The 26,616-nt window shown below is 49.5% G+C and overlaps 1 protein-coding gene across 1 annotated transcript in view; it reads left to right on the forward strand.

The window, feature by feature from the left end:
• Positions 1–3,834: 3,834 nt before the first annotated feature.
• RELB (RELB proto-oncogene, NF-kB subunit) overlaps positions 3,835–26,616 on the forward strand; it is a 28,173-nt gene continuing 5,391 nt past the window's right edge. Inside the window, exons 1-9 of the mRNA XM_043437123.1 lie at positions 3,835–4,141; positions 5,142–5,189; positions 9,189–9,197; positions 10,855–11,201; positions 20,255–20,412; positions 21,814–21,905; positions 22,084–22,215; positions 23,834–23,938; positions 25,980–26,195. Of these exons, the coding sequence (XP_043293058.1) occupies positions 3,835–4,141; positions 5,142–5,189; positions 9,189–9,197; positions 10,855–11,201; positions 20,255–20,412; positions 21,814–21,905; positions 22,084–22,215; positions 23,834–23,938; positions 25,980–26,195 (1,414 nt within the window). The remainder of the gene's footprint in view (positions 4,142–5,141; positions 5,190–9,188; positions 9,198–10,854; positions 11,202–20,254; positions 20,413–21,813; positions 21,906–22,083; positions 22,216–23,833; positions 23,939–25,979; positions 26,196–26,616) is intronic.

Consider the following 26,616-nt stretch of genomic DNA (forward strand, 5'->3'; position numbering starts at 1 on the left):
TGCTTCTGGGCTTAAGAGCTTGTCTCCAGGGGGACCCCGAGGGTGAATCCTAGCTAAGAATGGTGCCAGGCTGTGGCATCCATAACTGTTGGGGTGCCGTCAGCACCCTCAGGGCTGCCAGTGCCCAGGACCCAGCCAGTCTTGTGTGGTGTGCCTGCCTTCCCGACAGACTGGGTACTGGTTCACCCACTTTGTAGATGAGGGGACTGAGGCCCCCAGGTGTCCCTGCACATCCCAGGAGTTGGCACCCCACATTCCCAGGTTTCCTTTTATTTGCGTGGGTGTTCTCATCAGTACTTCTAGGAGAGGAGCCCTGGGGCTGAGAACCTCTGCCACGGTACCCACAGAGCCAGGCAAGGCATCCAGGAGGTGTGTACAGAGCCCCACCTGTGTACACAGACACGTGTGCACACGCTGCAGGTTCTACCCCTCAGGCCGCTGCTCCACTCCCTCCACTGCTGTGCGTCAGTCCCCGCGCCCACTTCCCTAGGAGAAAGCCCCACATCCTCATCCCACAGCCTTTGGCAAGACCCATCAGTATACCCCACAATTGGCTTGGGGTTCTCACTGCTTCCACTGAGGCCACCTGGTCCAGGCTCCTCATTACCCTGGGGTCCCCACTCAGCCTCCTCCCTGGCCTCTTACCCTTCCCCTCATCTGTTCACTTTTCATCCAGCAGCCAGAACTTTTCTTGTTTCTTTTTGTTACCCTGCATGGCGTGTGGGATCAAACCCATGCTCCCTGCAGTGGGAGCGTGGAGTCTTAACCACTGGACCATCAGGAAAGTCCCGAATAGCCAGAGCTTTGTGAAGCACAAACCTGACACTGCTCATTCGTTCAGAACCTACCATGACTCCCCAGTACCCCAGGGAGAAGAGCCCAGGCTGCTAACAGTGCTGAACACTTGTGGGGAGGGGGCTTCTTAATCCTTAGAGCCTCATCTGCCTTGCTCTAACTAGCTGTGCCTCTTACCCTCTGGCACTCTTCCCTTACCTGAGACATGCGTCCAGGCACACAGCACTTCATCTTACCCTGTGCATCCTCCAGGTTGTAGCTCCACAGCTCCTCCTCGAGGAAGCCCTTCCTGATCACCTCCTCTGAGACAGCCCCCCCCCCCCCCGCAAGCTCCCTGGTCCCACATCCCAGCCCTGCCCACTAAGGGTCATCACTGCCTGGGGACAGGTAGTGTCCACCACCTGGACTGAGCCCTGTGAGGACAGTCTCAGAGCCTTGGCCATTGCTGTGTCCATGGCACAGAGGAGTCACTCTGAATGTTTGCCCAATCCTGACTCTCACCGGCACACATCCAGAAGTAAAGACCTAGATGGGACCTGTTTTAAGACACCAGTGGAGAGACTAACATACAGTCGGTCAACAAATGTTCCCTGAGCCCTTCCCCTGGGCACTGCTCTGAGCTGGGGGGAGTTCTGTGCACACAACAGGGGTCAAGACAACCCCAGGCCTGCCTTCATGGGGCTCAGAGCCCCGAGCTGAGGATTTCCGACGTGTCCTTTCAGTCATTAACCCAACAAAGTGTTGTGAACCCTGACATTTCATGGGGCAGAACGGAAGCAGGTGGACTAACTGGTCCTACACATAGGAGCCACTATTCAACACTCTTATCATGAGGCAAGTTCTAGTCTTAAGTGCTGTATGTGGTTCTCTTCATTAAATTTCAGTACCCAATGGCCCCGTCACCTTACAGACCACGGCTTTTGCCTCATCTCCACTGCTTCCCCAGCAATCCCTCACGTCCTTGCTATTCTCTGAACATGCCATGCGTGTTCCCACCTCAGGGCCTTTGCATTTGCCGTTCCTTGTGCCTTGAACACTCACCTAGACATCCACATGGATCCTTCACCATTTCAGGTATCTGATCAGATGTCATCTCAGACCCTTCCTGAACTTCCAAACCCAAATGTTATCCTCATACTCAATCCTTGTATCCTGCTTTAATCTTCTGTAATAACCGCCATCCCCATCAGACATGTATTTGCTTACCTCTTTTCCAGCTGTCTCTCCCCCAGCTTGGATTTCAGTGCCATGATGGCAGGGGCTTTTTAAAACTATTGTGTTGCTTGCTGTGTCCCCAGCTTTTGGAAGAGTGCCTGGTACTATTACCCTGTGTGCCATAACTCTTGTTAGTCATAGTTCACAAGAGATGAGAAAACTGAAAACTCAGAGAAGTTAATTTGTCCAAAGTGCTAGAACAGCGCCTAGCACATGGAAGAGCTCTATACAAGTGTCAACTATTGTTAGTATTTAATTCTCACAACCATCATATTATTAGACCCATTTTACAGAAGGGGGAACCGAGGCTCAGGGAGATGAAGTCAGTTTCCTAAGATCTCCTAGGAAGTGGGAGACCTAGGATTGGAACTTGGGCAGCCTGATTCTGAACCTTCAAATCACAGCCTTTCTAGCAATGCCCTTGTCATATGCAGACTACAGCCTGCAGGCCCAAAATAGCATTTTCCAATTTTTCTGTAATTTTGACATGTTTTAAGTGGTTGGAGAAAAATCTCAATAATACGTTGTTTCACATGAAAGTTAAAATTCAAATTGTAGTGGCTATAATATAATATTTTATTGGAGCATAGTCATGTTCATTGTTTCTGTATGGTCTTCGGCGGCTTTTGTGCTATGGCAGAGTGGAGTTTTGAGACGCCTGAACCTCAGCCTAAAGCAGAACAAATTTGCTATCCAGCCCATTGCAGAAAATGCCTGCTCCCTATTTGGCTTTATAGCAGTACTCCAACTTAAGCTGACTTCATATCACCAGAAGGCTTAAGGCCACACCTTGAGAACTACAGTGGACTCTCCTGCCTCCCATGAGCAGTTCCAGGGCTGGCTTGGGTGCCCTGGTACCCAGTGCAGGCTCTGGCACACAGCAGGTGCTCAATAAGTGTATGTCGACTGAATCAGTGAGTCCATGTGGGCCATGAAGAGAAGAGGTGGAACACTCAAAATTTTTACAAGCAGACACAGGATGTCAAACCTGGGCTCTGACCTGAGGGTGCTTGGTGTCCAAGCTGTGACCTAATAAATAGGCTTAAGACATATGATCTAACCAACTGGCTGCCCCTCTTTGAGCTTCAATCTCCTCTTCTCTGCATTAGCCCCAATTATATCACCTTTCTCTGATGCTGGTGCAAAGTGTGAGGCATTGGTGAGGCCCCCAGGTAAGCCCAGGGATCAGGCACTCAACTCATGAACCCTAGGGTCTGTGCTGTTATCGTTCCCAGACAGTTATTGAGCCTTTGAGCTGAAAGTGTTGTGGGCTGTTAGAAAACCTAAGGGAGCTGTGGGGAGGAATGAAACATCCATCCATTCATTCAGTAAACATTTATTGGGCACCTACTGTTTTTCAGGTGCTGTTCTAGGTGCTGGGGATACAGCAAGGAAGAAAACAGACAAATCCTAGAGTTGACACCCTAGCTTTAAATGTTTAAGTACCTTCAACGATTGACTCAGTTGAAGGAACTGAGGTGTAGAGAGACCATGGAAGTTTCGAAAAGATTATCATCAGGGCAGCTATAGAGCCCTGGTAACCTCCTGATCCCGAAGCTTCCCTTCCAGCCACAGAAACAGGTCAAGGCCGTTTGGCAGACTTGGGGAGGCAGGTCTCAGTTTCCTAATTTGCTACATGGGTAGGTTAGGTAGTGGTTACAAGCGGACTCAGTGGTCTCGGCCTGGGTAATGGGCATCGTCGCTGGTCGGGCCCCTCCGGTGCGCCCAGCCTCCTCTTCCCGGCCGGCCCCGCCCCCCGAAGCCACGTGACGCGTGGGGGTTTTCCCGTTCCCCTGGCGTGACGTAACGACGGGGTGCGGGCCAATGAACGCGCAGGCCGGCGGCGCCGGGGAATTCCGCCGCCCCGCCCCCGCCCGCCGCCCGCCCGGCCCGGCCCGGCGCCCCCCGCTTCCCCGGGCGCCGCGCGTCCAGCCCGGCTTGAGGCCCCAGCCCCTGCGCCGCTCTCCCGACCCGCGATCGTCCGCCAGACCGTGCCACCTGGCCGCTCTGCCCGCCCGCGTGTGTGTGTTTTGGTCTGGGCTGGCCTCCGGGCCGTCAGTCCCCACTGGTTGGGCCATGCCGAGTCGCCGCGTCGCCAGATCGTCCGCTGCGCCGGAGCTCGGGCCCTTGGGTAAGCGGGGTCAGGGATCAGGAGAGGAGTCTGGGGCGGGACTGGAGACGCGGGAGTTCTGGGGGTCCCGGAGTAGTCTGGGAGTTCCTACAGGAGTCCAGGGGTTTTGCGGGGAGAGTGTGAGGGTTCTGGGGACACTATATCAAAGGGAAGGAGGGAGGCAGAGGATGGTGACCGGGTCCGGTCCAAGGTAAGAGAGAGGCGTCCCACTACGGAGTGAGAAGGGGGCGGGGCCTGACCCTGAGGCAAAGAAGGGGGCGGGACCCGACGACAGAGGGGAGGGGCGGGGCCTGACTCGAAGAAGGAGGAGCGGAAGCCGTTCCTGAGGGATTGGGCGTGGCCAGACGCAGACAGGGAGAAAAAGGAGGGGCCTGGCTCCCAGAAGGGGGCGGGGTCTAAGATGAGTGCGATAAGGGGGCGGGGCCTAACGCAAAGAAGGAAGCAAGCTCTCGCCTATTCAGAGTAAAAGGCGGGGCTTACGGTGATAAGGGGGCGGGGACAGACTCGGATAGGGAGAAGGGGCGGGGCCTGACTCTGGCGGAGAGAGAAGGGGTAGGGCCTGTTCTGAAAAAAAGAGGGCTGGGTCTTAGAGAAGAAAGAGGAGGTGGGGCTTGTCTCAGGAGAGAAGTGGCAGGGTCTGAGAGGGAGAAGAGGACTGGCTTGACACTGGAAAAGTGAAGGGTAGGGTCTGACCCTGAAATAAGGGAGGGCGTGGGGGCTTTTTTAACTGAGGTTGATAAGGGCTCCTTCAGGCCCTTCTCAGCCTTCTTAACGGAGAGAAGGAGCAGGGTCTGAGTGTGACGAAGGGTGGGGTGACAGAGAAAGTAGAGAACCTGTCCACGAGTTAAGGAAGTAAGTAAGGCCAGACCAGGCAAGCTAAGGGTGAGGGGCCTGACCCAAAGAGGCGGTGCCAGGAGAGGAACGGGGTGAGGCTTGGAAGATTCTCTGGTTTTCCCGCCGCATCTTCATCACCTCCTGAAACATGCCTCCTTCCCTGCAGGGTCCGCTGACCTCTCCTCGCTCTCTCTCGCCGTTTCCAGGACCACGGGTGAGCAGCCCTCCACAGTTGCTGCCCGTCTGCACACTCAGGACGGGCAGAGGGAATCCTATGGAGGTGGCTTTGTGCATGCCTCTATCTGGGGGGGAGGGGGGGGGCGCAGGGGATTGCGGAGGTCCACCTCAGCTTTCCTCAGCCTGTGTCCCTCCCTGCCCGTTGAGATGGGGGTCCCCAGATGCCCCTACCTCCCAGGTGATAAGGAGCTGGGCAAGTATAACTAACCACTTACTCTCTTTCTAAGAGGAGTCCTCTTTAGAGATTCACTATCATAGTGCAGAGGGCAATAATTATATACTGGTGCCACTACCCCTTCACTGTGTGAATGTCTGCAAGTCATTTCCCCTCCCTGGGCCTCAGTTTTTCTCATCTGAAGAATGGGCATAATATCAATGCCTCCCTTTTAGAGGGACCAAGATGAGTCAATGAGTTGATACAGCTAAACAGTTCAGTATTAAAACAATGACAGTATCAAAGCAATATCTGGCACACATTTAAGGATCACCCAGAGAGCTGTTAAAAACAAATCTTTGGGCTCCACCTCCAGAATTTCTGATTCAGTGGGTCCAGGATGAGCTCTGGAAATGTGCATTTTTAGCAAGATCTCAAGAGATGCTGAGAACCACTAGTCTATAATGCCCTTCATTCAGTGCCATCCAAAATTCATGGGACTTCCCTGGTGGTACAGTGGTTGAGACTCCACGGTTCCACTGCAGGGGGCGTGGGTTTGATCCCTGGTTGAGCAATTAAGATCCCACGTGTTATGCGGCAAAAAAAAAAAACAAAAACACACACACACACACCATATACAGCGCTGACCAAGGAAATACAGAACCATGGCCAAAGGATGACATCCTTTCTCATAAATGTGCTGGAATTTGCAGGTCAGGGATTGAATTCTGCCGCCGTGAAAACTCAGAGGCCCCCGAGGGCTGGGTCTGAACCTCTCTCTGGAGGTAGAATCTTGGGATGGACCCCAGAAGTGCTGGCATGGCTGTGGAGGAGGGCCTGTGGGTTCTCTAACAGATCTCTGAGTGGGAGATTCTGAAAGGTGGGAGCTGCACTGGAAACAGGTCCTGCCAAGCACTGCGTCTGGGCAGGAACAAGGCTGAGATTTTTCTGACCCAAGACCTAGATCTTTGGTTTCAATTAAGAGTAATTTTTGCCATAATCCATTCGATAAATATTTATTGAGTGCCTATTCCTTACCTGGCCCTGTGCTGGGCAGTGCTGAGGACTCAGCAATAACTGAGATAACCCTGGCTGTGCCCTCACAGGGTTCCCTACCTAGACGTGGAGGCAGCTAGGTACACAATGAATTAACTGTAGGACTGTAAAATGTGATAAAGGTTATAAACAAATCTTGGGATCAGTGACACCTAAATAGCAAGGTGGGGATGGGAGAACTGAGATGGAGGGAAATTTTCCCTCGTTTTGATGAACCAGATACATACTGGGCCCTGGGTATAGTGGGGAAGGGCAGACGTGTTTCCTCCTCTCTGGTGCTCACAGTCTACAGGAGACTGATGTGAGTCACTGTAATATAAGGTCATGTCAAATCCTAACGAGTGTCATGAAAATGATAAAACCAAGGCACCTAACTATGAGTGACTGGAGTGAGGGTTCTGGGGGTTACCTTGGATAAAGTAGTCAGGGAAGACCTATCTAGGAGGTGACATTGGAATGGGGACCTGCAAGTGGAGAAGAACTGAAGGAAGGGCATTCTGGCAGAGACTAACCTGTGCAAAGGCCCCGAGGCAAGTGGTGAGAAAGACAGCTGCTCAGATGTGCTCAAGTGACTGCCCCTGAATGGTGGCAAGTTTGGGTAGGAGGTGGGGGCAGGGGGTAGGTTGAGCAGACCCTGAATAAGACCCTGACTGAAAGATGATTTTAGATAATAACAATTTTAAAAAACTAATAACTAAGCTTTATGAAGGGCCTGAAGTGTTCAGACCCTATACTAAGCAATTTCCCAGTGTGCTTCTAAATCCTCATGCTAACGCCTGAGATATATCAGCTCATTTTATAGAGAAGAAGGCTCAGAGAAGTTAGGCAACTTGCCCAAGGCAACACAGCCAGCAAGTGACAGCTGGGATTCAAACTGACATCTGTGTGACTCCACACCTGATACTCTGATATGATGTCTTCCAACCTCCCCATTTTATAGACAGACAAACTTCTGCTGCTAGAAGCAATTTTCCCAAATTCATAAAATAATGTCTCTGACTCCTTACCCAACAATAGCCAGCATTTATGTATCACCTACTATTATGGCAGTTCTAAGTGCTCCCTGTATATCAGCTCATTTAATTTTCACAACAGCCCCACAAGAGGGGCATTATTATTATGTCCACTTTATAAATGAAGAAACCAAGGCACAAAAAGAGGTTAAGGGACTTCCCCTGGAGAAGGAAAAGGCTACCCACTCCAGTGTTCTGGCCTAGAGAATTCCATGGACTGTATAGTCCATGGGGTCACAAAGAGTCGGACACGACTGAGTGACTTTCACTTCACTGGTGGTCCAGTGGCTAAGACTCTGCACTCCCAATGCAGGGGGTCCGGGTTCCACCCCTGGTCAGGGAACTAGATCCTACATGCCACAACTAAGAGTTCACATGCCACAACTAAAACATCCCAAATTCTAAACTACAAAAAAAAAAATTAAGTAATGGGCTCAAGGCCACATTAGCACATAGCAAGGAGTGGAGCCAGGATTTGAACTGAAGCAGTCCAGAGCTTCAGTCAAAGTTGCCCGGGCCTCAGTTTCCCCTTGCAGCCTGGGAGCTCTTTGAGGGCTCGGACACAGGCTAAGTCATCTTTAGAGCCCCTGGTCATCCAGCACAGACGCCTGAGAAGGTGTTTCCAAGTTGAAGTGACTTGATGTTGGCCCTGCCACTGACCGACAGCATGTCCCCTCCTCTCTCCCAGCCTCAGTGTCCACATCTATCAAGTGGGGGTGTCTTCCTCACCCTGCTGACTTCACAGATCACGTGAGATAAGAAGTGTAGGAAGACTGCTTGCTTTCCAAGGAGCAAAGGTCTGGCTGCCGGGAGCCACTCCCGGAGAGTGGAGGAGGAGGACAGATCTGGCAGCCGAGCAGCTCGGCGATAATCCAGTCGCCAGTCGCCAGCACAGGCAACCGTGGATGGGGCACCTGGACCCCGCCTGCCCTCCCTGGCTGTGTGACCCTCCAGGCTTGCTTGCTCCCTCTGGGCTCCCGTTGTTTTACGTCTGTGGAATGGTGGGAGGTTGGTTTCAATCCTCCATGGTCCCTTCCAGGGCTGAGCTTTCCTGAGGAGGTGATAAGGGGCTTCCCCAGCATTGCTGTTATTCCCTCCTTAGGGAGAAGGGGTGAATCCCGGATCCTGGGTGGGCACTGCTCGGGGACCAGCATGGGATGCAGAGCAGGTGGTTGCTTGGGGTGGAGGATCAGCCTCCCTGGAGCTTCAGACACCAGCAAGTGATATCTTGGGGTCTCGGGTGGGCTTTAGGGAGGGGTACAACCTCACATTTTGTTTAGAATCTTTTTTTTGTTATTTGGCTGAGCTGTAGAGCTTGTGGGATCTTAGTTCCCCAGCCAGGGATCAAACCTGGGCCCTTGGTAGTGAAAGCACAGAGTCCTAATGACCAAACCTCTAGGGATTTCCCTTGTTTAGAATCTTAGGTGTCCCCTTTTTTTTCCCCTCATGATAAAACCCTTGACTTTTCATCAGGTTTTCAAAAATGCTTCATAATCCCTGGTCTAAATGTTTTGAGGGGAGGCATTTGAGGGTAGGCTAACCCTAGGACCCCAACATTGGGAGCTGAAGGGAAAGTAGGCCAGGAGCGAGAGATGGGGGTTGGGGCTTAACATCCCAGGATTTCCTAGGATGGAGGAAGAGGGAAGGGTTCCAGGAGGGGAGGGGGTTGGGGGGGGTTCTATCTTAAAACATGAAAGTCTTGAACTTTCTGGACCTCACCTTTCTTACCTTTCTCTTTCTCTTCCTTCCACAGATGAACTGGGTAAGTATCACAGGGCGGTCTAGGGGGGAGGCTAAAGAGTCCCAGGTGCTCACTGAGGGGGATCTTGGCCTTCCTTGTTGATGAGGAGGTTACGGTGTGACTTCTGGGACTGCTGGGGGATTTTAACAGTCATGTGCTCCCAGGGTAATTAGCAGCGCTTGTGAAAATTCAGCATATGCCAGCTGCCTTTAATATTAGTTACTATTACTATGACCATTGTTCATTCCTTGAGTGCCCTGTATGGAGCACGAGCTGTGGATTCAGCCCTGAAGCGAAGCCTCTGCCCTCTTGGAGCTGATACTCTAGTGGCGGAGACCGAAGGAAAAGGAATAAAGAACAAAACAATGTTAGATTGGGCTAAGGCTTGTGAAGGAGATAAACAGGAAAGGGCCTGGGGAAAATACATTAGATCGGGCCTTTCTGAAGAGGTGAACTGAGACTGGAAGGACGAGAAGGAACCAGAATGGTTCAAATAGGGGGACCAGGCAGATGGAGGAACCAGTACAACACCCTGAAGAGGGCCGGGCTTGGTGGGTGCAACAGAAAAGAGACCAGAACGTGGTGAGAGGGGGCAATGGGAGGCCAGAGGCCCAGGACAGCCAGGATTCTGTGGCCAAGGCCAGGGGTTGTCTTGTTTTCCTGAGATGAATGGAGTCTGGGGAGAGCTTTATATGGGGAAGGTGGTGACCGACTCTTGGGGAGATGGGAGCCACTGGAGGTTTCTGTGCACATGGGGACAGGGTCTGATATCAGATCCCTCCGGCGATGAGTGGCGGATAGACTGGAAGAGGGAGGTGGGGACCAGGAGCAGTGATCAGATGGAAAAGGATGGAGGGCGGCCCAGGGAGGAGGCAGCGGGGGTGGGAGAAGTGGTGGGATTATACATGTATATTTGAGGGAGAGGCAGGAGAGAGAGTTCCAGGTGGTGCTAGTGGTAAAGAATCCTTCTGCCAATGCAGAAGATGCAGGAGACGTGGGTTTGATCCCTGGGTCAGGAAGATCCCCTGGAGGAGAAAGTGGCAACTCACTCCGGTATTCTTACCTGGGAAATCCCATGGACAGAGGAGCCTGGCAGGCTACAGTCCATAGCGTCACAAAGAGTCAGACGAGACTAAAGCGACTTAGCACGCACACACACACATGCAGGAGAAGTTCATGGATTAGACCTAGTGGATGTGGGATCCTGAGCCGCTGACAAACATGGCATCCTTCCAGCTTGATCATTGGATGGTGATGCTCCTTTCTGATACGAAGCTTCGGCAGAGCGGCTGTTATTCTTGTTGTTATTAAATGGGGCAAGATGGAGGCAGGGATGCCTGTGACTTGGTCTTACCTTGATCCAGGTGAGAGGTCATGGAGGCGTGGGTGCAGGAGCTGTTTTGGAGGCGAGTGGACATGAGCGTGCAGGAGAAGGAGAAACCAGCCGACCCCCAGGGCCTTAAGAACTGGGGATGCTGGGGGTCTGTTTGCAAGGATGGCAGGGGCTTTTTTGTGTGTTAAGAGCTGAAGCCCCTACTCTCTGTGTGTGAAGCCCACAAGAAATCTGTCTTGAAGAAATGAATGAACAGGAAATGGAGAGGGTGGCAAAAGTCAGGGGATTAAACAAGCGTTTTCTTTTAACAATCAGCGTCACCCCCAGTTTTGGCTTCTCCCGCAGAGATCATCGACGAGTACATCAAGGAGAACGGCTTCGGCTTGGAGGGGGCGCAGCCCGGCCCGGGCGAGGGGCTGCCGCGCCTGGTATCTCGCGGGGCGGCCTCCCTGAGCACCGTCACCCTGGGCCCCGCGGCGCCCCCTCCCCCGGCCACACCGCCGCCCTGGGGCTGCACCCTGGGCCGGCTGGTGCCCCCGGCCCCGGGCGCCGGGCCGCGGCCGCACCTGGTCATCACCGAGCAGCCCAAGCAGCGCGGCATGCGCTTCCGCTACGAGTGCGAGGGCCGCTCGGCCGGCAGCATCCTCGGAGAGAGCAGCACGGAAGCCAGCAAGACGCTGCCCGCCATCGAGGTAGGCAGAGGGAGATGGGCACCAGGAGTGGGGGGAGGCGGGGCGTGGGGTGGGGACTCGCGATTCTCTTGCCCCCAGGAGTCACATGCGCGTATTTCTTTATTCGTGCATTTTTATGATGATGATGATTGTTTTAAATTTTTCATTTATTTCTTTATTTTTGGCTGCACTGGGTCTTCGTTGCAGTGGGCTTTCCCTAGTTGCCGAGCGTGGGGGCTACTCTCTAGTTGTGGTGCCGGCTTCTCATTGAGGTGGCCTCTCTTGTTGCAGAGCAGGGGCTCTAGGCCCTTGGACTCAGTTGCTCCACAGCATGTGGGATCTTTGCAGACCAGAGGTTGAACCCCTGTCCCCTGCATTGGCAGGCAGATTCTTATCCCCTGCGCCAAGGGAGAAGTCCCTATGGTGGTTATTATTACTGTTGTTGCTACTTTTGGGGTGGATGATACCACTGGTGTGTGTGTGTGTGTGTGTGTGTGTGTGTGTGTGTGTGTGTGTGTGTTAGTCGTGCTCAGTCATGTCCAACTCTGCAACCCGCCAGGCTCCTCTGTCCATGGAATCCTCCAGGCAAGAATACTGAAGTGGGTTGCCATTCCCTTCTCCGGATACCACTGTTACTTGGCATTAAATTTAAAGAGTTTTCAAAGACCTTCTTCCTGGCAATATGACAGTACTGATCAAAATTATTATTGCTGTAAAGGCAGTGTAGCCTCTTGGTTCTTGGTAAGAATCAGAGTGTTTGAGTTCGAATCCTGCTTCCACCATCTGCTAGCTCTGCTGCCTCGGGCAGGTTATTCAGTCACGCTGTGCCTTCTCTACAAAACCTGATAATAGGGACTTCTCTAGTGGTCCAGGGGTTAGGACTCTGCTTTCATTCCTGAGGGCCCAAGGTTCAATCCCTTGTTGGGGAACTAGGATTCTGCAAACTGTGTGGCATGGCAAAAAAAAAGTAAAATAAAATCCCCAAACTTCTGGAAGTGGGATTGCCCATCAAAGGCAACTTGACAGCTGTTGCCAAGTTGCCCTCCTTGGGGGTTGCACCCATGACTGTCTCTCCCAGTGATGTCTGAGAGGGCTGGTGCTTCATGCCTCTCCAATACGGAGCCTTCTTGTATTTCTGGATCTTTGCCCCAAGTGTCCGTGGACCCTGAATTGTGTCCTCACCATCCCACTCGCCCCGGATCTAGGCCCAGCTGCTCCCTGACCTCCAGCTTCCTGCCTGGTGACCAGCTCTCAGTCCCCTGCAGATTTCCCTCCCCTCTTCGGTGAGGCAGCCAGAGGGGTGCTGGTAAATTACACATCTGCTCCTCTCTCCTGCTTAGAATCCTCCTTGGTCTCCCGAGTGCCCTCAGGAGGAGGCCCAAGATCCTCCTGGGGAAGAGCCTCCCCGGGGCCTCTTAAGACCTTTGCTTATTTCTTTTAAAAAAAAAGATTTATTTAATTATTTAACTGTGTTGGGTCTTAGTTGCAGCACGTGGGATCTTCCATCTTAGTTGTGGCATGTCGGATCTATTTCCTTGACCAGGGATGGAACCCAAGGCCTCCTGCATTGGGAGCATGAAGTCTTAGTCACTGGACCACCAGGGAAGTCCCTCTAAGTCCTTTCCTGGTCCGGCTTCTGCTGCCCACTCCCACCTGGAGCCCTCACTCCCCACCATCCAGTCATCACACCTTCGCCTCTGCTGTTCCTCCTGCCTGAAATGCTTTCCACCTGCAGCCTTGAGTTCAGTTCAGTCACTCAGTCCTGTCCGACTCTTTGCGACCCCATGGACTGCAGCACGCCAGGCCTCCCTGTCCGTCACCAACTCACGGAGTTTACTCAAACTCATGTCCATTGAGTTGGTGATGCCATCCAACCATCTCATCCTCTCTCGTCCCCTTCTCCTCCTGCCTTCAATCTTTCCCAGCATCAGGGTCTTTTCAAATGAGTCAGTTCTTCACATGAGGGGGCCAAAGTATTGGAGTTTCAGCTTCAGCATCAGTCCTTCCAATGAATATTCAGGATTGATTTCCTGGATCTCCTTGCTGTCCAAGGGACTCTCAAGACTCTTCTCCAACACCACAATTCAAAAGCATCAATTCTTCAGCACTCAGCTTTCTTTATAGTCCAACTCTCACATCCATACATGACTACTAGAAAAACCATAGCTTTGACTAGATGGACCTTTGTTGGCAAAGTAATGTTTCTGCTTTTTAGTATGCTATCCAGGTTGGTCATAACTTTTCTTCCAAGGAGCAGGCATCTTTTAATTTCAGTCACCATCTGCAGTGATTTTGGAGCCCCCAAAAATAGTCTCTCACTGTTTCCCCATCTATTTGCCATGAAGTGATGGGACCAGATGCCATGATCTTAGTTGTCTGAATGTTGAGCTTTAAACCAACTTTTTCACTCTCCTCTTTCACTTTCATCAAGAGGCTCTTTAGTTCTTCACTTTCTGCCATAAGTGTGGTGTCATCTGCATATCTGAGGTTATTGATATTTCTCCCGGCAATCTTGATTCCAGCTTGTGCTTCATCCAGTCCAGCAGTTCTCATGATGTACTCTGCATATAAATTAAATAAACAGGGTGACAATATACAGCCTTGACATACTCCTTTCCCAGTTTGGAACCAGTCTGTTGTTCCATGTCCAGTTCTAACTGTTGCTTGTTGACCTGCATACAGATTTCTCAGGAGGCAGGTCAAGTGGTCTGGTATTCCCATCTCTTTCAGAATTTTCCACAGTTTGTTGTGATCCACACAGTCAAAGGCTTTGGCGTAGTCAGTCACCCCCTATTTACCTGTGAGGCCTCAGCCCACCTCAGGGTTGCCTTTTCTGATCCCCATCCTGGTGCCGGCTTCTGTGTGTGAGATGTTTCCGTCTCCTCTCCCTCAATGCCTCTCTCCTTATTTATTTAATTGGAAGATAATTGCTTTACAATGTTATGTTGGTTTTTGCTGTACAACAGTGTGAATCAGTCGTAACTGTATATATATCCCCTCCCTCTTCAGCCTCCCTCTCACCCACCCTTGCCTCTCTCTTTATATAGACATTTATAGAGGGCAATTTGAAAGTGAGTTGGAGATATGATACTTCACTCAAAATGTTTCTGCCTGTATCTCTCAAAAGCCATGACTTTTTTCTGCAAGGTAGAACCTGTATAATGACAACTCTGTTATCACGTACTAGAAATGTAATATTCATGCAATGATATCGTCTAAGGTTAAGTCCATAGTCTATTGATCCCACTGACCCCAGATATCCTTTATACTTTTTTTTCTTTGGTCCACTTGTTTAATATCTGGTCTAGTCCAGTCCTGCCTTTAGTTGTCAGGTCTAAATGTTTGTGTACCCTCTCAATTCATACATTCAAACCCTAACTCCAAAAGTTGGAGTAGGAAATGGCAACCCGCTCCAGTATTCTTGCCTGAGAAAATCCCATGGAGAGAGGAGCCTGGCGGGCTACAGTCCATGGGGTCCCAAAGAGTTGGACACGACTGAGCACACGCAACTCTGAAGGTGATGGTAGTAGGAGGTGAGGCCTTTGAGATCAGTGCCCTTATAAATGAGGTCCCAGAGCACGCCCTCAGCCCTTCCCCCATCTGAGGACACGGTGACAGAGCCTGCACCCAAAAGAGGCCCTCACCAGAACCCAGCCGTGCTGGCACCTTGATCTTGGACTTCCAGCCTCCAAAATTCTCAAGAAATAAAGACAGGCATCTTCGGTGTCCTTTGACCTGGGTTTGTTCCTCAGGCTGCCTTTGAGTTTTGGGATGGGGACATTTATGGAGGACAGAAAAGGTGTAGTTTTGTTGTTGTTTTTGCTTATTTGGCTATGCTCCGTCTTAGTCGTGGCCCGAGGAATCTTCGATCTTCACTGCAGTGTGCAGTCTCTTTAGTTGCCTCATGAGGGACTTTTTTAGTTATGGCATGTGGACTCTTAGTTGCAGCATGTGGGATCTAGGTCCCTGACCAGCGATCGAACCTGGGCCCCCTGCATTGGGAAGTGCGGAGTCTTAGCCACTGGACCACCAGGGAAGGTGTTTTGTTGTATGTGTCACATTCTGGATTTATTGGCTGTTTCCAGGTTAGATCAGGTTATTAATTTTGGCAGGAATACCCCAGTGGTGAGGCTGTGGTCCTCTTAGAGTCTGACATCCTGGCACGTGGAGTGGCAGTTTGTCCTAATATCTGATGCTGAATCGGATCCTGCAGTTAAGGTGGTTTATACTAAGCTCCAGCTGCCCTCACAAAATCCCACAGACTGGTTGCCTTGAACCACAGGAATTTATTGTCTCATGATTCTGGAGGCGGGAAGGCCAAAACTGAGCTATCAGCAGGGTTGGTTTCCTCTGAGGCCTCTCTCCTAGGCTTGCAGATGGCCGCCTTCTCTCTGTCCTCACTTGGTCTCTCCTTTTTGTCCACACTGGTGTCTCTTTGTGCATCCAAATTACCTCTTCTTGTTCAGTCACTCAGTTGTGTCTGACTGTTTGTGACCCCATGGACTGCAGCATGCCAGGCTTCCTTGTCCTTCACCATCTCCTGGAGTTTGCTCAAACTCATGTCCATTGAGTCAGTGATGCCATCCAACCATCTCATCTTCTGTCATCCCTTTCTCCTCCTGCCTTCAATCTTCCCCAGCATCAGGGTCTTTTCCAATGAGTCAGTTCTTTCCATCAGGTGGCCAAAGTAGTGGAGTTTCAGCTTCAGCATCAGTCCTTCCAATGAATATTCAGGGTTGATTACCTCTTCTTGTAGAATGGCAACCCACTCCAGTATTCTTGCCTAGAGAATTCCATGAACAGAGGAGCCCAGCGGGCTACAGCCCACAGGGTTGCAAAGAGTCGGAGACAACTGAGCAACTTTCACTTCAGAACAGAAGGCCAAGAGCAGATTGGATTAGTCCCCACCCTAAGTGAAAGTGAAAGTGTTAGTCACTCAGTGGTGTCTGAGTCTTTGCAACCCTGTGGACTGTAGCTCGTAAGGCTCCTCTGTCTGTGGGATTTTCCAGGCAAAAATACTGGAGTGGGCTAGCCATTCTCTCCTCCAGGGGATCTTCCCAACCCAGGGATCCAACTTAGGTCTCCTGAATTGCAGGCAGATTCTTTATTGTCTGAGAAATCAGGGTAGTCTCCACTCTGAGAGCTGATTAATTTACTCACCTCTCTAAAGGCTATAAGGCTTCCCAGGTGGTACTAGTGGTAAAGAATCCACCTGCCAATGCAGGAGATGCAAGAGACTTGGGTTCAATCCCTGGGTCAGGAAGATCCCCTGGAGGAGAAAGTGGCAACCCACTCCAATATTCTTGCCTGGGGAAAATCCCATGAACAGAGGAGCCTGGAGGGCTATAGTCCATGGGGTCACAAAACAGTCAGACTCGACTAAGCACAGCACTTACAGGGTCTGTCTCCCTGGGGCTCGGGCTTCAATATATGAATTTTGGAAGCGTGCAGTTTAGCCCATAACAGGTAGTGACTCACTTCCTTGATGGTCCAGTGGTTAAGACTGCATGCTTCCACTGCAGGGGCACCAGTTCAGTCGCTGGACAGGGAATTAAGATCCCACAAGCTGCATAGCGAGGGAAGAAAAAGCCACCAAAGTGATGAATAATTCTCAGTCTAAATAAAATCCAGTCCTCTGTCAATTAACATAGTCCTTGCAGTTTTTGAAACTTCAGTGTATTTGAAAGTTATGGGGAAAAAATGTGTGCGTGTGCGCTCAATCGCTCAGTCGTGTCCGACTCTTTTCGACCCCATGGACTGTCGCCCACCAGTCTCCTCTGTCCACAGAATTTTCCAGGCAAGAATACTGGAGCAGGTTGCATTTCCTATTTCAGGAGGTTACCCGACCCAGGGATCTCCTGCGTTGGCAGGCAGATTCTTTACCATTATGGCACTGGGGGAAAAATGCTATATGTGTAAAATGGAAGGAGGTTCTGGCTTCCGACTTTTTCAAACAGGCTTGTCACCAATGTGAATGCTGGCGGGATATTCAGAAGTCTTACAGGATTTGTATGGGTCTGTCCTGGTATTGCAGGCTGGGTAGCATCTCTGGCTGTGTGTACTGCCTGCTGTCTCCATCACCAAAATTGTCACCAGTATCACAAACACCCTCTAGAGGGCAGTACTCGCCCACTGAGACACACCTGTTCATTGTATTTTATAGGCACCAGCTTTACATGTTCACTTTCCCTGGTGGCTCAGCTGGTAAAGAATCTGCTTGCAATGCAGGAGACCTGGGTTCGATCCCTGGGTTGGGAAGATCCTCTGGAGAAGGGAAAGGCTACCCACTCCAATATTCTGGCCTAGAGAATTCCATAGTCCATGGGGTCGCAAAGAGTCAGACACGACTGAGCACCTTTCACTTTTCACGTTCATATCACACTTTAGAGGTTCTCTGATGCCAGCAGGGCCCTGCGAGTGACCCAGGAAAACCAAGTGGGTCTGGGCCCCATCTCAAGGGGCTGGTATCTGTCTGCTGCCCCATGTGGCCACTGAGTAGAATTCCAACCCCAGTTGTCATAACTTCCTTTTTAAAAGGAGAACCTGGAAATCTGGAATAACATGATGTCTCATACCTTTTAAATGTGGGCTCAAAATTTTCCCCAACTTCTTCTTTTTTTTGCCCTGCTACACAGTGGTCGGGACCTTAGTTCCCTGACCAGGGATCAAACCTGTGCCCTCTGCAGTGAAAGCACAGCCTTAACCACTGAACATCAGGGAAGTCCCTTCACCAACTTAGAAAAATTTTATTTTATTGAGTTATAGTTGATTTACAATATCTTGTTAATTTCTGCTGTACATCAGTGATTTAGTTATATATACATATGTATATATTTATACATATATTCTTTTCATTATGGTTTATCACAGGATAATGAATATAATTCCCTGTGCTATCCAGTAGGACCCTGTTGTTTATCCATCCTACATATAATAGTTTGCATCTACTAATCCCAAACTCTCAGTCCTTCCCTCCCCTACCCCGCCCCAACTTTTTATTTTGAAAAAAAATCTTTTAAATCTTTTTTCTAGGTTTCTTGTTTGTTTCTTTCTTTGAGGTATAACTGACATACAAAAAACTACTTATTTAATGTACACATTTTGATGAATTTAGAATGAAAACAACTGCAATCTCCAGAAAAATTTAAAAAATAGTACAACAAACACCTGTGTACCCCTCACCTGTAGTCACCAGTAGACCTCAATTTTACCTAAATTTGCTATATCTGACCCTCTTTCCATGCACGCAAACATGCGTAGTGTTCACACACACACAGATTTGCACATTGCTTTTTTTGCGGACCCATTTGCAGATGAATTGTAAATATCTTGTTGTTTCACCTGTAGATACTTCAGGGGGCATCTTCTAAAAATAAACTCCTGATGGCTACGATGCTCATTACTATCCCTAGAAAAAAATCAATATTATCCCATAATATCATCTAATATACAGTCCATGCTGAAATTTCCAAATCATTCCCCCCATTTTTTTTTTTTTTAACATCTGTTGGTTGATTGATTTTTGGCCATGCCGGGTCTTTGTTCTGCATGGGCTTTCTCTATTTGCGGTGAGTGGGGGCTTCTCTTCGTTGTGGTGCTCAGGCTTCTCCATTTGGCAGTTTCTTTTGTAGTGGAGCACAGGTTCTAGGCTGGAGGGCTTCAGTATCTGTGGCTCACTGACTCTAGAGCACTGGCTCAGTAGTTGTGGTGCTTAGTTGCTCTGGGCTTAGTTGCTCCAGGCATGTAGGATCTTCCTGGGCCAGGGATAGAACCCATGTCCCCTCCATTGGCAGGTGGATTCTTAAACACAGGGAAGTCCCTCAAAATGTGTTTTATAATGACTTCTCCCTCCTCAATTTAGAGTCCTATGTTGCATTTGGTTGTGTCTCTGAGTCTCTCTCCTCTATTGTTTTTGGAAATTGAGTTGTATTTGATCAAATACTAAGTGTGTAGCTCTAAGAATTTTGACATATGTATACGTTATTTAACTACCAGCAGATCAAAATACATTTTTTGTTCTTTTTTAACCCCAAATATGACACCTATCTTTTTCTTTGACCACTCTGGGTTTTAGTTGTGGTGTGTGGGATTTAGTTCCCCAACCAGGAATCAAACCCAAGCCCCCTGTAGTAGGAGCACAGAGTCTTAGCCACTGGACTACTAGGGAAGTCCTCACTCATCTTATTGTCTTTCACGACACATATGTCTGAATGGATGACCTGCAGTTAGACCTTGTTTGACATTTCCTCACAACTAGATTCTGGGGTTGCACTTCTGGAGGGGCTGTCATAGAAGAAAGCCTTCTTTATGGTCCAGCTCTCACATCCATACGTGACTACTGGAAACATAGCTTTAACTAGACGGACCTTTGTTGGCAAAGTGATGTCTTTGCTTTTTAATACAACCTGTCTAGGTTCATCATAGCTTTCCTCCCAAAGAGCAAGCATCTTTTAATTTCGAGGCTACAGTCACCATCCGCAGTGATTTTGGAGTCTAAGAAAATAAAACTTTTCCCCCTTCTATTTGCCATGAAGTGATAGAACCGGGTGCCATGATCTTAATTTTTGGAATGTTGAGTTTTAAACCAGCTTTTTCACTCTCCTTTTCACCCTCATTAAGAGGCACTTTAGTTCCTCTTCACTTTCCGACCTTAGAGTGGTATCATCTGTGTGTCTGAGCTTGTTGACATTTCTCCTGGCAATCTTGATTCCAGCTTGTGATTCATCCCAACAGAGGATGCCTGTGCTCTGTTGGCCCCGTATTGGTGATACTGACCTTGATCACCTGGTTAAGGTGGTGTCTACCAGGTCTCCCCACTATGAGTATGTTATCTGTGGGCCACACTTGGAGACCTTGTGTGCATCCATTTTTTTTTTTAAGTGGCCAAAGTAAGTGCATCTGTGGGTCAGCTCTCGTGTTATGAGGTCCCCAGGTTGGAAGCTTTTGGTTTGGGATCTAAAAGAGGTCTTCAACCAACACACTTCCATTGTTGAGGGGGAGAGGAGGTACCAGAGGAGGCTTGGATGGGTGCAGGTGTCTGCGATGGGACCCCAAGAGCACCCGTCTTCCTGCAGCTCCGGGACTGTGGAGGGCTGCGGGAGGTGGAGGTGACCGCCTGCCTGGTGTGGAAGGACTGGCCTCACCGAGTTCATCCCCACAGCCTCGTGGGGAAAGACTGCACAGACGGCGTCTGCAGGGTGCGGCTCCGGCCTCATGTCAGCCCTCGGCACAGGTACCTGACCCCTGACTCCTTGCGCTTGGTCATGGAGATTTTGAGAGGCCGAGGATCACCCCAGGAAACCTTAGGACTGGGGCAGCTTAACCAGACTCTCCCCGCTGCATTGCCTAGATGGGGAAACCAAGGTCTGGGAACAGTGGAAGGTCTCATTTAGGCCTGGAACCCTGCTGCATGCACTTTCATATGCATTATATTTATCCCCATTTTGTAGAGAAGAAAACCGAGGCTCAGAGAGCTGAAGGAGCCCAGATAGCCAATGGCAGAGCTGAGATTTGACTCCAGACCTGACTTAACTGCAAGGCCCATTCTTTCTTTCACTTTATAATTTATATGTTTTCAGTTTAAAAAAGTAAAAGGTTCAGAAAGGGTGTGCAGTGAAAAATAAATTTCTTTCCATCTTTGGTCCCATAGTTACTAGTGCCCCTTCTTGGAGGCAACTAAAGGTATGCTATGCCTATATATATACATACATACACACACACACACACACACACACACACACACACACACACACACATGTCATTCCCTTATGAATGGTAGAGACATTTGCACCTTGTTTTTTTGTTTTAGTACATCTGAGAGATAATTCCTATCAGTACATTTAGAACTGTCCTATCCTTTTTATTGGCTGCATAGTATTCCAATGAATGGATGTTATCAATTGATTGAATATGTCCTTATTAATGGGCACTCATTCCAATCTCTGTTGCTCTGTTACTATTATTCAATGAATGGTTTCATATATACCCTTCTCTAGGATAAATTCCTAGAAATGAAATTGTTGGCTCCACATCTGTGCATTTATATTTTTAGCAATTTATAAACTTAATGAAAATGTAAGTTCTGTGAGAGCAGAGATTTTATCTCTTTTGTTCCCTGCTGTATCCCCCTGTTCCCTGTGCCTAGCACAGTCCCTGGCACACAGTAGGTGCTCAGGAAATCTTGGTGGAATGAATGAATACTGCCGTGTTGTCTTCTAGTACATGATCACTCAGGTGATTTACAGTCCCTCCAGCAATGAGTGAGAGTGCCTGATTCTCTTCAACATCACTTACAGAGGGTGTTATCCAGCATTTTGATCTCTGCTGTTTTGGAGAGTGTTTTAAAACATTGATATCACATTAGAGTTTAATTGGCAGTTTGCTTTTTATAAATGAGGTCAACTGGTGCTTTCATGAGATAAAGATAAGGTGTGTTCCCAAGTTCTCTCAGGAATCCTCCATTCCCCTAAGGGTTTGAGCCCCAATCCCATCCCAATGCTGGGAACCCTGGGCCTGGGGGGCTTCAGCCTTTGAGGGTGTGAGCCCCGCAGCAGCATCTGCCAGAGCTGTCTTGTGGGTCAGGGCTACACCTGCCCTCTCAGGAGTACCTCCCTTCACCCCTTCCCCCACTCAGCTTTAACAACCTGGGCATCCAGTGCGTGAGGAAAAAGGAGATCGAGGCTGCCATTGAGCGGAAAATTCAGCTGGGCATCGACCCTTACAACGGTGAGTCCCTGTGCCTAGCTCAGCATCTCATCCTCCCAAACTCCTCACCCTTCCGCCACCCCGTCCCCTCGCCTTTTCTGGTATCCACCATTGTCCCAGCCCCATCTCTTCCCTGTCCCCCACCCCCTTACTAGGGTCTCCACCACCCCAACTCAGCCTTCCTGTATCTCTCCCACAGCTGGGTCCCTGAAGAACCATCAGGAGGTGGACATGAATGTTGTGAGGATTTGCTTCCAGGCCTCATACAGGGACCAGCAAGGACAGATGCGCCGGATGGACCCTGTGCTCTCTGAGCCTGTCTATGACAAGAGTGAGTTGAGGGTGCTGTTCCATTAGGATTGTCTTTGGTTGCAAGTACTGGAAAGCCCCACACAGAATGGGTGAACAATCAGGGAATTCTTTTTTTTTTTCCTCAGTTATTAAGTCTGTTCCTATTGATTCAGCTGCTCAGCTATATCAGGGTGCTGGTTCAGTAGCTCTGTGATTCTCGTGGCCTTTCCCTCGTGGTCATGAGCTGGCTGCCACAGCTCCGGACATCATATCTGTGTTCAGGATGGTGTGTGGGGTCACCCTGTATGGTGTGCAAGCTGTACACTGCCCACCTCTAGAGGTCAGCATTTACTAAGTAGCCTATGGCAACAGGGCCTTCTGGTATTGTGGAAAGCACAATCGGTACAACTATACAAAGCAGTCCTTGGGAAGAGGCAGCATAAGTAATAATCTCTCTGTTTTACAGAAAATGATACATTTCTCAGAATCACCCTGATAGGCATCTGCTTATGTCTCATTGGCCAGAACTTGGCTTCATGGCCACCTTTAGTTGCAAAGCAGTCTGAGAAAGCATGTATTTAGATTTTTCATCCTCTATAGAGGGGTACAGGCATAGAAGAGGATATTAGGAATGGCTGTTAGATTTTAGCCCACTTACAGTGACTGCCACAAGCATCAAAATGGGCAGGGAATATTAATTCAATCTGGGCTTTTATGGATGCAAGAGATAGAATCCCAACTCACATAAGAAAAAAAAAAAAAAAAAAAGAATGTTAGTTCCATTAACTAAAAATATCCAGAGGTAATATAATGTTTCAGGTTTGGCTTTATCCAGGCTCTCAGTGATGTCATTAGGGATCTATTTCTTTCCATCTCTCAGTCATGCTTCCTTCATGTTAGAGTCACTCTTAGCAGGGCCCTCCCAGGCGGGGGCAAAATAACTGTACAAAGCTCTAGTTTTATGTCCTACCAGCCTGGAACTTTTCTCCTGCTCCTAAAGAGAGATTTTTTTACCCAATTTCCTTTTTTTTTTTTTTCCTGCATGCAGTCTTTCTCTAATTGCGGTGAGTGGGGGCTACTCTTTATTGAGGTGTGTAGGCTCTAGGCACTTGGACTTCAGTAGGTGTGGCAAGTGAGCTTAGTAGTAGCAGCTCAAAGGCTCTAGAGCTCAGGCTTAGTTGCTCCGTGGCATGTAGAATCTTCCCATACTAGGAATCGAACCTGTGTCCGCTGCATCAGCAGACAGATTCTTGTCCCCTGTACCACCAGGAAGTCCTCTTACCCAATATTTTTGCTCGCATCCTCCTCTCTGACCAATCATCTGTGGCCAGGAGGAGGTGATGCTTTGATTGGCCAGGTCTAGGGCACATGGTCACCACTTAGCTACCAGTGGGCTTTGACCTATCCAATCCCCATGACAGAGATGGGAGCTCACTAGACCTCAGCGCGGAGGACTCATGGATTTCCATTAACCCCTCCACCCCAGGCATCTTCTTTTTCCACCTGCACCACAGGTTCCAAAAATATCAGACACCCTGGCTTGTCCATTTCCCACCTCTCCAACCCCGAGTGGGCACCCATGGGGTTCCTGGTAAGGATTTAATGACTGAATTCTTTTTTTTTTTCCCCTTTGTGTGTCTTCCTCTCCTCTTTCCCAGAGTCTACAAACACGTCGGAGCTACGGATTTGCCGAATCAACAAGGAGAGTGGGCCGTGCACGGGTGGCGAGGAGCTCTACCTCCTCTGTGACAAGGTGCAGAAAGGTGAGGGGCCTGGGGCAGCGAGCGGGCAGAGTGGGGTCTGACGCTTGCAGAGAGGGAGACGGTGAGGGGTAGCTGGTAAACCAGGGGAGCCTAGAAGAAGGGTCCAGAGCTCTGGTTTCAGATATTGCCCATTGATTCACTCTCTCACTGAGTCACCCAACCACACACCCACTCACTCATTCATGAACAGAGAACGAAGCCTGTTTATACCGGCCAGCGTTGAGTGCTGGGAAGACCTTGGCATCAGGAACTTTGGGGAACTACTCTGGTATTAAAATCGTGGACTTGTATAAATGCATGCTTTATGCCAGTTGGGTCGGAGCTCCAGATGGAGAAAATGGAGGAGGTTTCCACTTGAGTCATGTCCATTCAAATGTCAAAATCCCTTTCTCAAACAGGGTTTTTAAAAATTTTACTATTTATTCATTTTTGGCTGCACTGGGTCCTTGTTGCTTTGTGTGGGCTTACTCTAGCTGTGGCGAGCAGGGGCCACTCTTCATTGCGATGCACAGGCTTCTCACTGCGGTGGCTTCTCTTGTTGCAGAGGACAGGCTCTAGGTGCACACATACTTCAGTAGTTGGAGCACGCGGGCTCCGTAGTTGCGCCATGCGGGATCTAGGGCACTGGCTCAGCAGTTGTGGTGCACAGGCTTAGCTGCTCTGCAGCATGTGGGGTCTTCCCAGATCAGGGATCAAACTCATGTCCCCCTGCATTGGCAGGTGAATTCTTATCCATTGTGCCACCAGGGAAGTCTGGGTTTTTGTGGTTTTTTTTTTTTTTTGAACAAGTAAATGGTTATTGGGTGGCTCCTCTATGCTGGCCTCTGTGCTAGGCAGTGCTGGGACATAGCAGTGACCGAGACATGTCCAGACTCTGCCCTCACAGGGCTCTCAGTTCAGTGAGAGGTAGGGAAAGAAATACAAATTATAAATATGCGTAATGCTGATAGGGAAGAAGACATAGTACTGAGACTGAACAACAGGAAGATCAGACATGGCCCAGGCATCTGGGAAGGCTTCCTGGAGGAGGTGATATTTGAGCTGAGATCTGAGGAAGGCCAAGGAGATTCTTAGGAGCCTGGGAATTGGGGTTAGGGCCAAAAAACTGATCCTGCCCTGGGTGAATGATTCAAGGTAGATGTGAGTTCTATTCCATTATTGACTCACTGGTTGATTTTGGCCAGGTGACTTCACTACCCTGTTTCCTCAACCCCTAAAATGAGCTGGTATTAAGATGAGATGGGATTCCAAGTCCCTAAGAGCTACATCACAAAGAGTTAGCATTTACTGAGGATTTTCTGAGTTCCAGACCTGGAGCTAATATTTTGCATAATGCTTATAAAAGCCATCATACTTAACAAGGATTGATCACCTATTATGTTAAGTCCTCTTCTAAGCCCTTTTATTGGAATGACTAATTTAATCCTCCTAACAAGTCCTACAAGGTGAGTGCTAGACTTTCCCTCTTTAGGGTGATGACACTGGGCCCAGAAATAGCAGTAACTTCCCCAAGTCCTAGGAGCTAGTGCTGAAGAGCTCCCATCTTGGATTTCCATCTTGGCTGCACCACTTCTTGACCATGTGACCTTGGACAAGTGGCTTAATCTCCTGGTGCCTTTGCTTTCTCCTCAATATCATGGGCTTCCTAGAATTGTTGTATGTCTTAGAGGTAATCTGTGTGTGTCCAACACATATAAAGCCTCAATATATATACATACACATGGGCTTCCCAGGTAGCCCTAGTGGTAAAGAACCTGTCTGCCAATACAGGAGACATGGGTTCGATCTCTGGATCATAAATCCTGGAGGAGGAAATGGCAACCCACTCCAGTATTCTTGCCTGGAGAATCCCATGGACAGAGGAGCCTGGTGTGCTACTATTCATAGGAGTCAGACATGACTGAAGTGACTTAGCATGCATGCACGCATAATTAGTTTTATTCTTAGAAATATTGGTGTTGATTTTGGGGGAGGCTGAGTGAGTTGGGTCTCTGGTGGACCAAGTGTCTTGGCCCAGCTGATGCCCCCACTTTCCTGCCAGAGGATATATCGGTGGTGTTCAGCAGAGCCTCCTGGGAAGGCCGGGCTGACTTCTCCCAGGCCGATGTGCACCGCCAGATTGCCATTGTGTTCAAGACACCACCCTACGAGGACCTGGAGATCGTTGAACCTGTGACAGTGAACGTCTTTCTGCAGCGGCTTACCGATGGGGTCTGCAGTGAGCCTCTGCCCTTCACCTACCTGCCTCGGGACCATGGTAACCACAGCAACCCAGGGTGACCCACTGCCCCAGAGACCAGGTCTTTGGCCTTGCTTGGGGTGACCCAAAGGGGAAAGGGGACGAGGCAGAAGTAGAATGGGGGCTCCGAGTTGCACAGACTGGGGTTCAAATCCTGATCTGCTTACTGGCTTATGTGACCTTGGCTTTTCCTAGTCTCAGACTCCTCCTGTGCAAAATGGAAATAATAACAGTACCCATCTCTTGATATTTTGGGATTATTTAATGATTTCTCCTCTCAGCACAGCTGCTCATGCCTGGGCCTCTGCTGAGAACATAGTGGTACCAGAGACAGCCCCAGCCCTGTGCTATGAGGCTCATCATCCTATGGAGGTGGGGGGATGGGGGGAACAGATCCATTCCCATACAGGAACAGCCAGAGTGGGCAGGGCTGGGATGG

The sequence above is a fragment of the Cervus canadensis genome, chromosome 18 (assembly GCF_019320065.1).
Source record: "Cervus canadensis isolate Bull #8, Minnesota chromosome 18, ASM1932006v1, whole genome shotgun sequence".
Classification (NCBI taxonomy): Eukaryota; Metazoa; Chordata; class Mammalia; order Artiodactyla; family Cervidae; genus Cervus; species Cervus canadensis.